This window comes from Magallana gigas, chromosome 1, assembly GCF_963853765.1.
Source record: "Magallana gigas chromosome 1, xbMagGiga1.1, whole genome shotgun sequence".
Taxonomy (NCBI): Eukaryota; Metazoa; Mollusca; class Bivalvia; order Ostreida; family Ostreidae; genus Magallana; species Magallana gigas.
The window spans coordinates 47,774,834-47,792,771 of NC_088853.1; the positions used below are offsets into that span (position 1 = coordinate 47,774,834).

The 17,938-nt window shown below is 35.1% G+C and overlaps 1 protein-coding gene across 16 annotated transcripts in view; it reads left to right on the forward strand.

The window, feature by feature from the left end:
* LOC105334159 (tight junction protein ZO-1) overlaps nt 1-17,775 on the forward strand; it is an 89,817-nt gene extending 72,042 nt beyond the window's left edge. For 12 of the 16 annotated variants that reach the window (XM_066069149.1, XM_066069155.1, XM_066069117.1 and 9 more), the window contains 8 exons: nt 329-493; nt 860-1,033; nt 1,139-3,442; nt 4,943-5,119; nt 12,288-12,388; nt 12,933-13,043; nt 13,648-13,791; nt 15,355-17,775. In XM_066069149.1, coding sequence (XP_065925221.1) covers nt 329-493; nt 860-1,033; nt 1,139-3,442; nt 4,943-5,119; nt 12,288-12,388; nt 12,933-13,043; nt 13,648-13,791; nt 15,355-15,458 — 3,280 coding nt within the window. In that variant the 3' untranslated portion in view covers nt 15,459-17,775. The remainder of the gene's footprint in view (nt 1-328; nt 494-859; nt 1,034-1,138; nt 3,443-4,942; nt 5,120-12,287; nt 12,389-12,932; nt 13,044-13,647; nt 13,792-15,354) is intronic. The other 4 variants (XM_066069142.1, XM_066069141.1, XM_066069171.1 and 1 more) reach the window with 4 other exon arrangements.
* The last annotated feature ends 163 nt before the right edge of the window (nt 17,776-17,938 follow it).

Below are 17,938 nucleotides of genomic sequence, written 5' to 3' on the forward strand. Positions count from 1 at the left end.
CAAAGATAAAGAAAACTATATATGAAGAAAATACCATCAAATTTTGAAATATAAGAGATTCAGATATATTTATCTTTGTATCAAGATTGGAATACACTAAAAGATTTCATCCAATATAGATTTTCTATTTGGAGATCAACGATTTGATCTACTTTCTATTTAGATATTAGGTTAACATCTTTCTCTTTCTGTTGAGAGATTACAGTAACATCTAGTGTTTTTACTCTACTTTCTCTTTAGATATTACGGTAACATTTACAGTGTTTTCTACTTTCTGTTTAGAGATTACGGTAACATCTACAGTGTTTGTGATCTACTTTCTCTTTAGAGATCACAGTAGGGCTGTGAACCACGAGGCCAGTGACCGGGAGCGGAGCAGCCATGAGGACAGCAGTGACCACGGCAGCGCCTTCGAAGCCTACAGAAAACCCGCCATGTCTACGTTTGGCAAAGTGCCAGCTGGAAAGGGCTTTGAACCCAGCAAACATATAAGGTTAGTGGATGGAATGCATATTCATGAGCATATTATGAATATTTACTGGATTGGGCATCTTGAACTGGTAACAAAGTTTTCTCTTACAGCATGCAGCACTGTATTTTTTCATTGACTTTCTGACTTCTTTAGTTATATGTAGCTAGTATTTCATGTAGTGGTTAAGAGCAAGTCATCTTTATTCTTAAAGCTTCCATCCTCTTATATTTCATATTTTTGGTTGATTATTCATTTCCTTGAGTTTTCATCTTTTGATCTTCCATATACTTTCACTTGGATAGACTTACTTTAGGTTTTTTTTTTAAAATTGCAGACACATCTTTTGCATGTATAAAACATAATTATGTTTTGATATTGGTGATTTAGAACATCAAGTCCTAAACCTGATAGTGCTACAGTAAGTAATCACTATGACGACACACATGTCACACATCATGTCAGTGCATCTGAAAGTGGTGACACTGACACAGCTCCTAAGCAACCACTTGGTGAAAATGAGGCTAACCATCCAGTAGAAGGCTCACAGCCAAGGCAGGAGGGGTAAGAGAACATGTGTAACCAGGAAGTGTAGCAGTTTACCTATAGGGGTTCCCTGTTAATCAATTATATACATGTTATTCATGTATTTTTTGTTTAAACTATTAGTATCAGGGAAGTGTTGGAAAGATCAGCTAGTGACTGGCCTGACAATAAAGGGGAGACAGACCGCAAGAGGCAAAATTACAGAGAGGAAGAATCAGAAATCTCAAGTGTGAATCAACCGGAAGGCAAATGGAAGATGTGCAAGATGCAAAATTTTGGAGGGAAAGATATGAGGGTTTCAAGTGTTGATGAGCCAGATGGAAAATGGAAAGCAGACCAAACACCAACATATCTAGGAAGTGGAATGAGGGTTTCAAGTGTTGATGAACCAGAGAGCAAATGGAAGATTGACAACATGCACAATTATGGAGAGAAAGCAGTGAGGGTGTCAAGTGTTGATGGACCAGATGGCAAATGGAAGACAGGTGGGAAGATGGAGGATTCTGCCTATGACAGTGAGGAATTTAGTCCCACAGGGAGTACAGGTTTCCCAACCTATGACAGAACAGAGAAAATCAAGGTTTTTATGGATGATGCCCATAGCTCTGATTATTCTCATGAATTGCACACAGAAAACTTGCCAAAATACCCAAGTGCAAGCACCCATCTTGCACGAACTTCAGACAGAGCCAACAATGCTTTTGACAATGATGGTGATGATGATGATGATGATGATGATGATGATGATAGTGATGACAATAAGGAGAAGGAGATGGATAAAGAAATAAAGAAAAATGTTAAAGATAGCATTAATCTTTCTCCTCCTTTGAAAAGGGATCAATTGGCACCTGCACAACATGGAACGAAGCACCAAATTGGAAATGAGAAGGATAGCAAGACTAAAGATAATGATTATGCAAGGATGGCAGAAGATCCAGTGCCAGAAAAAGAAGGACAGGATGCTATCCCTTCCAATCATATCACAAATTCTTCTTCAAGGCTGTCCACCACTCACGACAGAAAACCTGAGGGAACAGAAGAGAAAGCCATTCCACCCGCCAGTGTGTTCAATTTTCCTAGAATGAAACTAGATAGGTATAAACTGGGAGATGACAAGAAAGTGTCGCCCACCAGTAATCGGCTGGATAGATACAGGGGCCTATTAGGAACCCATGGGAGAATGTCCTCTTATGAAAAGTCAAGCTCTGAGGATGTGAGAGCTGGAGGTCCAGATACCGGAGAGAAAGAGGTACATGAACAGAAATCACCAGAAAATATCCAAAACAGTGTAAAAGGTAATGATAAAATGAAGGACAACGAAACAGAGAGGAAACAGGGTGGTGATGTGCAAAATTCATCTTTGGGGGCTCATGAGATGTCTAGTAATGGGCTGCAAAGGAATGGCAAAGAGGATGAAGTAGAAGGAGGACTGGTCAAGAGTCCCTCCAGTAGTACTCTAGTTGAAGACGACGATGACTCGTCAACTGCTAGCGAAGGGTCTGTGATAAGGAGTCCTTCCATTGACTCACTGGTGGAGAGTGAAGAAGAGGTCAAAAAACCTCAGCTTGGAACAAAGAAGAGTCAAAACTCTCCAGAAAATTCAAGTAACATGAGAAAGGTAACAAATGAGGAAGACAAAGATAGAAATGGAGAAAAATTGCCGAAAAAGTTGGAAAACGGTGATGCCAGGAAAAAGGAATTTGATAAAGGTGGTAGCAAGGGATTGAGTGTCCCTATCAAATTGCAAGCTGCGGGAAAAGCTGATAATTCAAATGTGTCTCTTAAAAAGAGTACTGTTGAGACCGCTGACAAAAAGGCTCAAAGCAAACCTAATACAAACAATGGGATTGATCGAGAGGTGATGGAGATATTAGATTATGACAGAATGTATGATCAGCCCTCAGTAGGACACTCTCTGATTCGTGGAATCAGTCACGAATCTCCGACTAACGAACCAAAAAGCTCAGAGGTCAGACAGAATCCTCAGGTCATCAATGGTCGGTCGGAGAGAAGGAACCAAGATTTCAGAAAGAGTCAAGAAAATCGGAGGGAACCGCACGGCTACGTCAGACGCGATCAGTCTGCCGAGAGAGTCCGCGTCTCTGTAAAAAGCGATAAACAAGGTTACGAAGTAACGCAGGAGAAACAGACCATTTATAAAACCTACAGGCGAACGTCGGGAATCACAAAAAGAAATGTTTTGGCCTACAACAAAGACATCAAGGAGACCTGTGTAGACGATATTTATGATGACGACGATGTCAAAGTCGCCAACGACAAAAATAAGCCAAAAACAACCTCCAAAACTGTCTTCTCCAATCATAATGGACAAGGAGATCCAGACTTGGCAGACGACCCTGCAGCTTCTGATGAGGAACCTTTTGCTGTGAATCTGCGACAATTGAAACTCGAGTCCCTTAACATTGGGTAAGAAAGTGGTATTTGATATCGCAGACACCACAGAGAATCTCTGAGATGCATAGACGGGAGCCCAGTACATATCTCACTAGGCAGTGTATTTATTGATATAATCACAAGAACAGTTTTACACCTAAATACTGTATGGAATCTCATGTACTCATGAAATAAATTGGCTTAATTATATCATATTTGGAGACCAATACTTGTATATATACATGGATTGACTAACTAATGAAATTCAAAGTGTCTTACATGCTTTCCATCAGAGCAAGGGTGTAATTTCTCAGCATCAAACTTGGCTAAAAATTGTGTCTCACAAATTAGCACTCAGTTGTTCCTTTGTGTAAGTTGACTTTGTTGGCTTTTTTCAAGTTGTTCACTTGCGATATCACTGAATATCACTTCCTTTCATAAAGAGATAATCCCAACGAAAATTGGTCTGCAGAGATGTTTTGATTGCATCATTTCCTGTGTAAAGTTGGATTGCAGAGTGTTTGTATCTATATCCTCAATCCACTGGATCGTTTGTGCTATATGTACAGGAATGGAAGCTCTCTGACATCCTGATCATTTGTTATTTTGTACATGTATGATCTAATGAAGTACCAGTATATTTACAGACTCCCAGTAATTTTGGTGCATGAATTTTATTTGCATGCTCTGTTATAGTTAGATTCTCCATGTCATTTTATAGCCATGTACATAAATCTAGTTGTGATGGAGTTATACCGTGACTTGGATATCTTTAGATCTTTAGTTAGCATCCTATGCCTGTTTTAGTTTTCTTGATTTAGAGAGTTCACGGCACACAGTCTTGCAGAAATGTTTAATGCCCCCGTCCTGGCAATGAGAGAGAGAACTCTTCTGATAAGGGAGGTTACATGTATTTGGGGAGAAACTGCTCTATGTAAACTTTAATTTTAATTCATAAGGACTAAAGTTCTGTCATTCAAGCTGTAGGGCCATAGAGCATACAGATGAGCTCACTTTTCTGCTATGTACCGTATTTCTTTTTGTAGAAGTGAGACAGAGATTAAACAAAAGTGAGCTTGTTACTACATTTATAGTATGGGGAGATAAGAAGATAAAGTCTGATGATTATTTTGATTACTAACTTATCAAACAGCTAAATTAAAAAAACAAAATTAAAACTTCAAGTTATGAAATATGGGGGGGGGATGAGTGAATGTGGTAATGTACCTTAAATGTGACTGATGCCTTGAACTCTCATCTCATTGTGCTGAAGCCTCAACACTCATAATGTCCGTAGTTCACCATTAATTTATGAAAAGTATTACAAGAATATTTGACAAGAAATAAATTGAGTGTCAATTTAAAGATTCCATTGCAAGAAATGAAAAACTGAAAAAAAAACAACATGAAATAACAAAATTTGTATAATTTTGATGAATATTATCAAATAGCAGCCATTTTGTTTTGGTTGAACAGGAAGTTGAGAGTGTTTGAGGTGTCTATCTTTTGGTTTGGTCTTTTTTCTTTCTGTAGCGCCACTCTCTCTTCTGATACTAACCCACCTACAGCACCTACGGTAAACTCCTCCTCAACCCCTGAGGAGAGTGCGCAAAGGTCAGAAGACACTGACCAAAGGGCAAGCGATAATGCGGTCAAAGGTGAAAGTTCAAACATTGAGCAAGTCAATGCTTCCAACACTTTTCTTGTTGGGTAAGAACAAAGTCAAAATTCTCCCCTTAAATCCATGTCGTTTTCCCCCTTAAAGTCAAAAGCCATTCATGGCTGCATGATAGATATTTTTACAGGTACATGTAGGGTCAAATTGGACAAAATAATCAAATCCAAAATATGATACAAATTTGTGTTTGATCTAGTAAGAATTATCACTCTATCTGAATTAATTCACAGATTTACAAGTAAGCATTATGTAACAATTTTTATATGTATTCGGATTTTCATGTCAAACTTTGTGTATGAAGGCATGCTGCTGTATAATGGCTGTCAAAATATTTAGTACAATTTATCAAAAAGTTAAGAATATCAAATGTTTTACCCTGGTACTCAGGTAAATGAATTGTTATGAGCTTACATATAAGACTTATAGTTGGAATTTTCATATTAAGCTGGATTTTTAAGCCTCACAGTTTACCATATATGCATTTAGAAAAATATTTAGAATTCATATTCATTTTTTCTTCTTTTTTTTCGAAAATAATTATGTATGTCAACTGTCAGTTTAACCTTTTGAATAGAGTGAGAAAATTTGACCGTGGTTTAATAGATAAAAGTTCATGGTTAAAATTCATAATTAAAACACAATATTTATGAATGAAATTCTTTGCAAATGATAAGTTTGATGAATTGATAAGATCCAAAGTTTTTAATTGTAAAAACAGTAAAAAAAAACTAGAGACGAGCTCGTTGCAAGCAACGATTAGGTTTTCCGTCGTAGCTGCGTCATACTTGTGACGTATTACAAAAAATTGATAGCTGACCATAGTACAATATTAGATGTGTAAACACTGAGAAACAAAGTATTATATTTCTGTGACCGCGTAGATTTTACGGTGATAGAGAATTCGTCTGGATCTGCATCGGTCGTGTGCAGTACGAACCGGGTGAGGGAATGTTGGCGTAAAGTGTATAAAGTAAAAGGTTGGGGCGCGCTGTGGGCCGTAAGCTAAAACGAAGGGTAGGTTTGCCGTATTCCCGAAGGTCCACCAGTATACAGTTCCAGAGAAATAAACAGGCAATTGATGCAGGATTCCACATTATTGGACGAGACTCAACGATGGCAACATTATAACAATTTAACAGACATACATGTTACAAACAAGTCGGATATGGCCAGAAGTGGCCTCCGGACTCAAGACTCTGGGAGAGTCGGACGTGGCCGGGGCTGGCCGCCGTATTCCAGACTGCGCATTGACAATTGTACATAACTATTTATAAGAATCTTAACAATGAGTATAAATTGCAATTGACAGGTAATGATATAAGTAAGCTGAGTGAAAGGTTCACAGATATAAAATAATCAAATAAACTCAATGAGTCTTTGATGTCCAAGAAATGAAAATCTGATAATTGCACAATGTTGTTTTAAGAGATTAACAGTCCTTGAGACATGACACTCTGTTTCTTTGAAATCACATATAAAGTCTGAAAAGTGTCAATCACTAAATAAAAAAAGTAACTATGTAAGAAATAAATTGTGAGAAAAAATTACGAAACATATGTTGAATTTTACAAGTAAAGTAAAAAAAAATTATGATTGAAGAGTGCATTTTGCACGATGATACTACATGTTCATAAGCAAATACAGATCTTAACACGTTGTCTCTAGTTTGATTCGCCGCATTTTATTCACAGAGTGGGACTATGGTTATGCCCGGTAAGATGGTAAAAAGACCATTGGCAAACCTTTAACACGCATTTTATCGAACGCAAGCGCCAATGAATCTCTTAGTATATATGCGGAGATCCTGGAAATTTTACAAGGGGTTTTGAAGAATAATTTTGTATTTTGAGGAGGGGGAACATGCGCCGATCAGAAAAATTTTCCGGGGTGGGGGTTGAAAAGTCAGACGGTTATTTGAGTTTGCCAAGGATTGTCCGAGGCATATTTGGTAAGTTTATAATGTACACGTAATTGAAAGAAATTTCGCTGGGGGGGGGGGGGGGGGGGGTCAGGAACCCTTCCCCTTCTAGATCCACGCACGGAGAAGACCGATGCCGGTAATTTACTGTAATTTTAACCATTTTTATTTAATTATTCATGTTCATAATTTTCAGAAAACCAATATTACCTTTCAAAGCAGTTAAAAGTTAAAACTTAAGATACGAACCATTTAGTCTCGGTGAGTATTGCGTCCGCGTACGAAAATAATGGCAATTTTCAAGAAATTCGGATGGACGATCTGTGTCCTAGGTCGTCCATCCGATTCTTTTTCTGACTAAAAGCTACAGACCTGCAGTTAGAGATTGTCAAACTCTTATTGATTATGTCAATTTGTTTGTCTCAAAGAATCATTTTTTAAATCAATAAAGTTTTACCTTAAAAAAAAAGAAAGAAATCGGGCACAATTTTCAATGTTAGCATTTTACAATTTTAATGTCTAATAAAATTTCAAGAAACAACTCTTCATTGCTTTATCCGAAATATTGCATGAAAAAAATTTACATCGCATTTTTTAAATTACAAAAGGATTTTCAAAATCAACTTGGATTAACCGCTAACAAACAGGCATGAAGAGAGACTAAGAACCAATTTCTTCTCTTTTTTTTTTTACATCAAAAGAAATTCAAAAATAAATCAAAAGATAAAGAACGAAAACCATTAAAAATTACGTCGTTTTTTTAAACTCGATTTTCGGGTCCAGGCGAGCTTCGACGCCTTTGAAGCCAGACAACCACAAATGCCTTTAAACACATCTACAATCTTTTGTCTACAATCCCTGAAAATTTAAATTCAATATCTTTTTTCGTTTAGGAGAAGATAGCAGGACAAAATGACCCTCTAAAAATCACTAAAACGTCAATATCTCCCGAACGGAAATGACGTCATTAAAATAAAAAATTATATATAAGGTTTTTATCAATATCTACAAGATCTGAAATTTTCACGAAAATCGGTCAAGTCGTTTTCAAAAAATCGCTTGTACAAAAAAGCGTAAGAAAAAAAAAAAAAATAAAAGGGAAAAAGAAACAAAGCAATAACAATAAGGTCTTCCGTTGGAAACGGAAGACCTTAAATATATTTTTTCTTTGTATGCGTTAATGAAAATGTAGATCAGCAAGGGGTTCTTTTTCGTGCCAGCACCTACTTAACAGATTGTTACACGGGTCTACAACGATGACAAATATCGAAAAGGCAATATTGTGGGTGAAGGATGAATGTGTAGTTTGTTTTTTAAGTTTATTTTTGATACATGTAATTATATTTATTTGGATCGGTTATGTTTGTTAGTTTGTTTATTAAAGAGGGGAATAAAGAAATGAGTAATTTCCAAGCACGTAGCATCGTTTTTGAAAGTGTGGGGGGGGGGGCAAACTCATCCAACAAATCTTGACAAACCAAAAAAATTTTTTTTTTGAATTTTCCAAAATTTTCAAAATTTCACTCATAATTTCATGATTTTCATACCATTTTTTTTACATGCTACCAAAATGGGGGGGGGGGGGGGGGGCAACTCCATGATAATTCAATTTTTTTATGTAAATTTAATAAAAATAGTTGCTTCGAGAAAAAGTGGGGAGAGGACATCTTTATGTCATATAAAATGTGAAACTGATTTCATTCCACCCACAAGCTTGAAATAATGAAATAATTTTAATGAAAACAATATAAATAGACGTCATAAATCCCATATCAAACGACATATTACCACTTGATTCTGCGCGTCTTTTTAATGAATTTATAAACAGCGGCAAATTCTAAAATGTATTTTTAAAGGTAATGTTAGCTGCAAGCCTGTAGACCTTGTATGAAAAATTTCGGATGGTAGTCAATTTTTCCGGGATACACACCGAGCGGTACATATATGCAGCTAAGGTAACTAAGAATGATTCCAATAAAATACTTTGTTGAGTAATGCAAGCTTTTAAGAAAGCAATACTTATATTTGTTTAAAATATAACACCCAAATACTTCGTCTTACATTCGCTAATTGTAGAACATATACATTGTTGGAATTTTATTGTCCTAGCATTGCATTGCTCTGCATGTACACAATTTCTTTTAAAAATTAAACACTTAAAGTGTTAATCTATATGGCTACACATAACGTACACACGTGATTCAAAATAACCCAGACGGAAAATGGTAAAGAATTCAGTCATTGAGTCTACGTTTTATAGAACTTGTAAGAAAACACATTGCGGGTCTGAATGTTTGTTGATATGTCAATCTATCAATATACAGTTTGTTAATTATTTTCGATTGCTAATGCTGCAGCGTATATGATGAACATTGAACAACATTTTTTCCATGCCACTTTTTTCCATGGAAGATAGCGAATACAAGTATAAAGCATTTATAAAATTTATTTAATTACCTCTTTAGAATTGTGTATGGAATAAATAATTTATAAGTTGCTGCTGAAGGTTGTTTGATATTTTCGTTTGTAGATGTTTTGCAAGTAAATAACCTGAAACGCGGGGCAAGTCATAATTAATATCCCTAATAACCGTAACTTAAAACTAGCGGCTTTGGATTCAAATATTATCAAAACCGATTTGGTTTGACTTTTCCTATAGCGTCACGATCATTTCTGTCAGCTACGTCATGCATAAATTTTACACGCCGCCGTTGTGAAAACTTTATGATTGGTTGAGTTAGACGGAGTTATCAGTACATGCTTATGCAATGCCAGAGCTGAAGGATTTCTCAGAACAGTTTATTTCCCCCTAATATTATTCATTCAAAATCGACTATCCCCTATGTTTAAATTCTGTGCAAAACTAACTCTCTCTCTCTCTCTCTCTCTCTCTCTCTCTCTCTCTCTCTCTCTCTCTCTCTCTGTATGTGTCTCTGTAAACGGGCGTTAAACCATAGCCTCAACTCAAGCTACGGTCCAGAGTACGGCGTTATAAAAAATATAATATTTAGAAGTTGCATGTGCTAAGCGTTCAATTCATGTAAATACCGTAAATGTGTAATATGCACATGTATTACCTACTAACTTGCCAGTCGAAGTGATAGATATGAATTCCTCGATTTCTACACCTTTCGATCGGCAATCGACAGTCAATAAAAGAATTGAACGATGGTGTGAAAGAACGAGACGGAAGTGGAGAGTGCAAGGGGGTTTGTACATGTGCGTCTTCATTAGACAAGTGTCCGATTCGTTTCTCTTCTGTTGCCCTATCACTTTCGGTGTAATAATATCCACAAACCATTTACTGCAGATTTCTTTATTTTACCTGTCTCTGAACCGCCGATCACCAGCTCCATACATGAACAATGGTTTGTTTACATACATAAAAAATACAGTTCTTGATCCGCCTTCCGAGTACGGAAGAAGGTTGTTTAATAGGAGAAAGTTTGGGGCAAGTAAAATACAATTATTAACAGTAGTAAACTAAATGAAGAATTATTATTTTTTTCAAAAATAGCGTTATTTTTATATGCGGCAAATTGCCGTAAAGTTTTTTTGTACATGTAGGTATTGTATGCACTGAAGCTTTATATTTTCTAACCCAAAATTTATACATAGAGCTACAGCTATAAATGTTATGTACCGTATGTATTGTTTTATCACAAGTGTACACTTTCGAAAAATAGCCCAATTTCGACAGTCACGAGTACCCATGTGAATTTTGTTGTTGTTCTGTCCGTGCATAATTTAGTCTTAGTTAACCAGCAGCCAATCAGCGGTAAGCTGAATCCACCAATAAAAAAATTGTGGTTAAGGTGCGGGTATTGTTTATGTATGACGTAGCTGAAAGAGTTGAACGCGACGCGATTGGTAAAGTCAAACCAAATCGGTTTTAGTAATATTATCGTATACGAATATTAAGTTCACTTTTTAAAATCATCTCCACGATAATAATTATATTATATCCATCGCAAATCAGTATATATTTTTTTTTGCTTTAAAAGAATTGTTCTATCGGGAGCAATCCCGCGTTCGTTTAAATTGCCAGCGTACATTTGTCATGTCAGTAATACACATTGTGCTTTATATGACGGCCGTGTATACGTATTGTAGAAAAGTTGAGTTTAATTACCATGCATTGGAACCATTTTATTAACACATCTCCCAGTACTGAAACAATTCAAAATGTCTCTGTTACAGTAACACAGTGGGGCGTTAATCGTGTACGTCCAGCTCTACAAGCACATGCACTGTCGTCTAGGCGACGGCCTGAATACAGCTAGCGACTCTCCTATCGATCGGTTACCTGAGTCTCGTAATGCATCTAAATATAGACAGGGGCACATTTATGAAACAAACAACAAAAATAAGGTCAAAGAGGTTTATCTATATGAAATGAAAATGTACATATGTATAAAAACATTTGGGAATTTTATGTGGAATTATTTTTGCGCGCTACATGTATCAGTTAGTGCATTACAAGACGCCCTTTCATAACCCCATAAACGTGCGCACCCCCACAAAAATGGACCGAACTGACAACAATTGTTTCTGCAAATACTGACTATAAATTACGAAAACATTAAATTGAATACTATAGAAGGATTCAAAATTAATTTCTTTACAACTTTGCTTCAATAATGCATTAGAAATGTTTATTCCTTTTAAAGTTATTGACAAGAAACTTTGGACGCCTCTAACTCCCTAATTATAAGGGCCAGTCCCTTTTTCGGTATACCGAATGAAAGGTCTTGGTAAGACCAAGAACTTTTAAAATACATGTTATAACAAATTTTTATCAGGTAAAAAACTAACACGGAAAATACGCGAATTTTTTTGATTTTTTTTCTTACCTTTGTTTCAACATCTATACCACCCCTTTTATTTGCATTTAAATAATAAATGAAATATATCTCGCACAAATTCAATGTATTAGCTTCCAAACCAGCCCATCTTTGAACCTCTGCAAGTCATCGTTAAAGCTAAACCCCCTGGACAAAAGAAGTCGTTAAATTTTACTAAAAGGGGAATAACTCAAAACCGGATAGGGATTTTCCTCAACTAAAATATGCAACGACTACATCACGCGGCATGTTATCAGTCCTGAAAATTTGAAAACAATCGGTGAACAAACGAGCGAGATATTAAGGATCAAAGTTGGCGTCTAGAAGAAAAAAAAAAATAATAAGAAATTTGAAAATTTTTCAGAATAATAGTAAGGTTTTCCGCTGAGAGCGGAAAACCTTAAAAAAGCTAACACTTGACTTTTGACTTTTATTTAGGTCAGATAATGGTCAACTGATCGAAGGAAACCACACAGTGGTGGCTACAGCCAGGGGTGTGTTTGACCATCAGGGAGGGGTGCTGGAGTCCCCCGAAACAGGTAAGCTATGTGTATGACACACCTGATTCAGGTACATGTAATCTGTAACATGCTTGATACAATAACACACCTGATACAGATACATGTAATATGTAACATGCTTGATACAATAACACACCTGATACAGGTACATGTAATATGTAACATGCTTGATACAATAACACACCTGATACAGGTACATGTAATCTGTAACATGCTTAATACAATAACACACCTGATACAGGTACATGTACCGGTAATCTGTAACATGCTTGATACAATAACACACCTGATACAGGTACATGTAATCTGTAACATGCTTGATACAATAACACACCTGATACTTTTAAACTGTGTATCACCTGATGTAGGTGTATTGTATCTCATTTGATATAGAGAAATTATAACATTCTTCAAGGTAAACTGTTCAACACTTGCACATTTTTTTAAGCATTTGAATTGTTTGGATAATTAAGAAGTGCGGCACAAAATGAACTGAACATTTTTCAATGAATATGTGTTAAACTTTCCTTTTAACAATAAGATGTGTGACTATATATTTCAGGTGTCAGTATAGTGATTCCCAAAGGTGCCATTCCTGAAGGAGTGAGCCAAGAAATCTACTTCAAGGTGTGCAAGGACAACAACATTCTGCCACCCCTAGACAAGGATAAAGGTCTGTACTCCTGTCAAAAAATAAATGTCTTGGATGCTTTCAAATTGGTTATAGGCCTGTTTCATTTTGCATGTAATGTTCTTTGAAGTAAAAAAAAATTAAATTTGTATATATATATCAAAAAAAAAAATTACTGTACAAAATAGCATTGTATATTGAATGTTTTTCACATATTATATGTTGGTTAGGGACTTTCTGTTTCTTAAAAAAAAGTGAACATTAATCTTGTATTGATTGGTCAAGTATTTGTTGTTTTTGAGAGTCATGATTTAGTTTTTTTTTCTGAAAATAAGTCACATGATTTTGTTAGTGCTTAAAACTTTGAAACATTGAACAAGGTAACTTTAAACATACCTGACACAGGTAAACTGTAACACACCTGACACAGGTAAAATGTAACACACTTGACACAGGTAAAATGTAACACACCTTACACAGGTAAAATGTAACACACTTGACACAGGTAAACTGTATCACACCTGACACAGGTAAAATATAACACACTTGACATAGGTAAACTGTGGTAAACTGTAACACACCTGACACAGGTAAACTGTAAAGCAGATAAACTGTTACACAGCATGTATTATTTTGTTTTGAGCAGGGGAGACCCTCCTGAGCCCTCTAGTCATGTGCGGACCGCACGGCCTCAAGTTCCTGCTGCCTGTGGAGCTCCGCCTCCCTCACTGCGCCTCCGTCAACCCTGACAGCTGGTCGTTCGCCCTCAAGTCCAGCGACTCCCCCACAGGTGAGAGGCGTCTACCTTAATAGTAAAACATGGTCTCAGGGATTACACTTAAAACAAATTAACACTCGTAGCAAAGTTGATTTCATTGCCCTAATCTTAGAAATGCATTATAAACTTAAAAGATATTGTGGATTATATTAGAAACCAAGTCAGAATTGCCCTAGCTTTAACAGTTTTTTTTATTGCACAGAGCAATCTGGCAAACAGTATCTAGTGATAAGATACTTGTACTGAATAGAAATGTAGAGGAAAGATAGTCAATGTCTGTAAAACGGCCCATTTAATCTGCAATTTGGATTTAAAAATATTTTTTTGAAAATTCAAAAGATATGAGGGTTGTCCCAAAATAATGTAGACAGGACACATAATTTATAATCTGTTCACAGCAATTTCATTAGACTTCTGTGTTTTCTTCAATGACCCTTTGGCAAACAATGCTGAAAAGTTCAAATCTGTACTTTATTTATTTCTCGAGAAAATCAATAATTAGTAACAACAAGTTTTGTCAGGCGGCGCAATATGCGACGTCGAAAATTTCCAGTTTTACGTTGTTGCTAAACCCTCCTTATCGCTTACGATAACATTTACGTTTTATTTCCGAAAATGTCTTAGAAAAAATATTATCTTTCAACATTTACCCTGCTTGCACATTCAATATATATTTCTAGTTTTGTATTTTTTAAATATTTTCTAAGTACAAATGATCTGTCGGCTCCAAAATTGCCCCGTATTACTTGTTGTCTAACGTCCGTCTTACCGAAATGTGTCGTTCAACATTTTGACGTCCATTGATATCGTTCGGGGTTTCTTTTTTCCACTTATTGTCATCATACTTGTTCAAATAGTTTCAATGTTGTTTAACTACTTATTCACAAAACGCATTTCTCATCGATTTTGTTAATTTCATTTACTTCCAAAGCCGCTTAGGATTTATTTCATGGTCTTTACAAAATTGTATCAGTTACTGCTGCGCCGCCTTAAACGCTGACAACGTCATTTTATTACCAGTTAACTTTTCAACTTGTCACAAAACGCGCTATAAAATATTTAAAAGTTTTGTTATAGCCAAAACATTTTCTGAGTAAATAATAGAACTATTATCAAATATCAGTGTATGTTTTATTTGAATTTTTTAATTCGAAAAGTACTTTTCCTCCCAATTTTCAATTCATCATGTTGATTTTAACTTTTTGTTTTTGACATTGCGCCGCATGTCGAATTTCTGATCTAACATGTTTTCATTTCACTAATTTAATCTCAAACAATGTTCGATTTTAAAACATTATTTGAATGCAAATATCTTGAACCCTTTGTGGCACAAATTTCATCTTCCTTTGTCTTCGATTAACTGAATAACGCCACTTGTCTACGCTATTTTGGGACAACCCTCGTATGCACCATATTCTTACAACTTGAAACTCAAATTCAAAATATTCAGATTCCTTGCAACTTTTTTCTGTTTAACTGTAATAGTAAAATGATAGATGGATCCTTGGGGAAATATAAAGCTTCCCTAATTTGAAGTTTACTACCGTGTATTTATGTGTGGCATTATCTTTGCAGGTCACCCCACTCAGTGGCAGAATATGACCTTGGCTGGTATGGACGGTGTGGCTCAAGGTCGTGTGGGTAAAAACAGTGTTTCTGTCCTGGTTGACCATTTCTGAGGAAAACGAATCATGTTCTGTGTCAGACATTGACTTCCCACTGCTGGTTGACCATAGAACCAAACACTTGTAAGACTAGAACATTTTGTACTCGTGTGCAATGGTGAACAGGCAAGAGAGAAGATTAATAATGCTGGATTGATGATGATGATTTAAAGGCAGGCAGAAGGGTGGAGACTTTTGAAAGCATACTAAAATAACCAAAAACAAAGCCGCAAGGATGTTCATTTTATTTTTGATGTTCCGTGGATTGATGATAGACTTGAGATTCATGGTATAGCCAATGGGGTTGTGAATTCAGAGGTTTCTGATTGGTTGTGATAAAAACATTACATTGTTACATGTGAAAAAAAATTTTTTAAAATGTGCTGAACAGTCATTAAAAAAAGGTTTTTTATTCCTTAACTTGAGCAAAATAAAATGCATGTTAATTATATATAGAAGACACTGTCCACCTACAACCCCACCCCAAACACACACAGTCATCTGTTAAAAAATTTATTTTTATTGTAAATGGTTTCTCATAGTTTACAGCCAAATTTGTTTATTTTGTTTTTTGTTTGAAATGATATATTGTATATTTTTGTAGCAACTAAAGAAGTTATTTTTTTTTCTTTGTCTTTAGTTGTTTTAATTATTTTAACAAGCTGGTTGTTTAAGAAGTGATCGTGAAATGCTTTGTTGATGATGAAATTGTATGCAACAAGTGTGTGTTTTAATATAAAACCTTGTTAAGTGCAAAATGATTCAGTGTTACCTAGTTTTACTCTGTGTACATGTTAGAATGAAAACAAACATGGGATTATTTTTTATGCTTTTGCAAAGTGTTAGTTGAATTGTTGCATTCAGATTATTTATGAAGAAAGATAGATAACTTGTTATTCTTTTTTTACCCTTTCAAAGTTGTATTGGATTTTCAACAGTTAATATTATACAGATATATAAGCACATATAGAAGCAAGAAACTGATAAACAACCAATACCCAATGTTTTCTGTGCCTATTTAAACCAGGACTTGTATCACAGTTAAATCAAAGGAACTGAGACTTATGCAATAATCTTTAGGCAGATTTACTTGTATACATTTTTTTGTGGTTATTAAATTTTTTTTTTTGCAATATAACATTTGAAATTGCTGATATTGGACAACTTGTACGGTGACAATCATTTGTTTTTCAACTTTAGCATAACATCAGAATAACGAGTTTGTTTGTCCAACCCAGTCCCTTCATTAAAAGATATAACCTGCCTCCCAGACTGCAGGAATCGGTCCAGCTAAGAATTTTCTAGCCTTTTAGATGATTTCGAAGAAAGTTCTGACACATTTGCTGGTCGATTTTTTACAGTCTTTGAGTGATCTCCCTTGATATTTGAAAATGACATAATTCACAAAAATATTTTTAATTTTGATTCATAAAAAATGTTCCATTTTCATTAATAATGAGAATTATTTATGAAAAAATCTTCATGCTTTCAAAATCCCATGGACCTTTAAGGAGTATAATTTCGTATATTGGTTGTGATATCTAGTTTTAACATGTTGCAATATTTTGAACTCGTTGTCTTGAAAAGTATTCAAAGTTTTGTCTTTATCTATTTGTAAGTTTATATATGTGTAATTTTGTTATGGTTGTGAAACATTTAAGTAGAGTCCGAAATAGGTTACAACTGAACAAGAATTCTTATTTTCTTTATGTGTGTATGCCATTTCTAAAGCACGGACAATTATAAGATAATACTCAAAGACAAAATTTTGTAACATTTCATATTTTTTGTAAGCCTCTTTCATTTATTAAACATTGGAAGAAAAAAATCATTGCCACAATTTTTAAGAAATAACAAAAAAAAATGTTGATTTTTTTTTAACCTTTAAATACAATATATATATTAGTTAATGCAGAAAAAATGAATTCATCTGTTGGGAAAGTTTTGTCAAAAGCATATGTTATTAAGGCAGTATTTTTCACTTGTCCACATTTCAGGTAGAAAATCAGTATACCATTCATGTAAAATGATGTATAAAAATATAATTGTCAATGATAGCACCATTATTTATACTTATGCATGCCAACCACTTATTATTATTTTTGTTTTGTTGCCTATGACACTGCGTAGGTTGTACATTGTCTTATATGTGTAACAGTTCATGAGCAAACTCTGCATTTAATGAACCATACATTGTACGTCTATATCATAATACGTGTATTTTTCATTGTATCAACCATCAACTTCATCTATATGTGCACTATTGGTCTTCCATATAAAAAAAAAACCAAGATGCTTCATTATTGGAAAATAATAAAAAATATTTACATTCCATACTTTTTTCGCCTACATTTTTGTTGTCTTGATAAGTCTGAACTTTGAAGGATATTCCTGTAAGAAGGATATTCCTGTAAGAAGGGTATTCTTGTAAGAAGGGTATTCTTGTAAGAAGGATATTCCTGTAATTAAGAAGGATATTCCTGTAAGAAAGATAT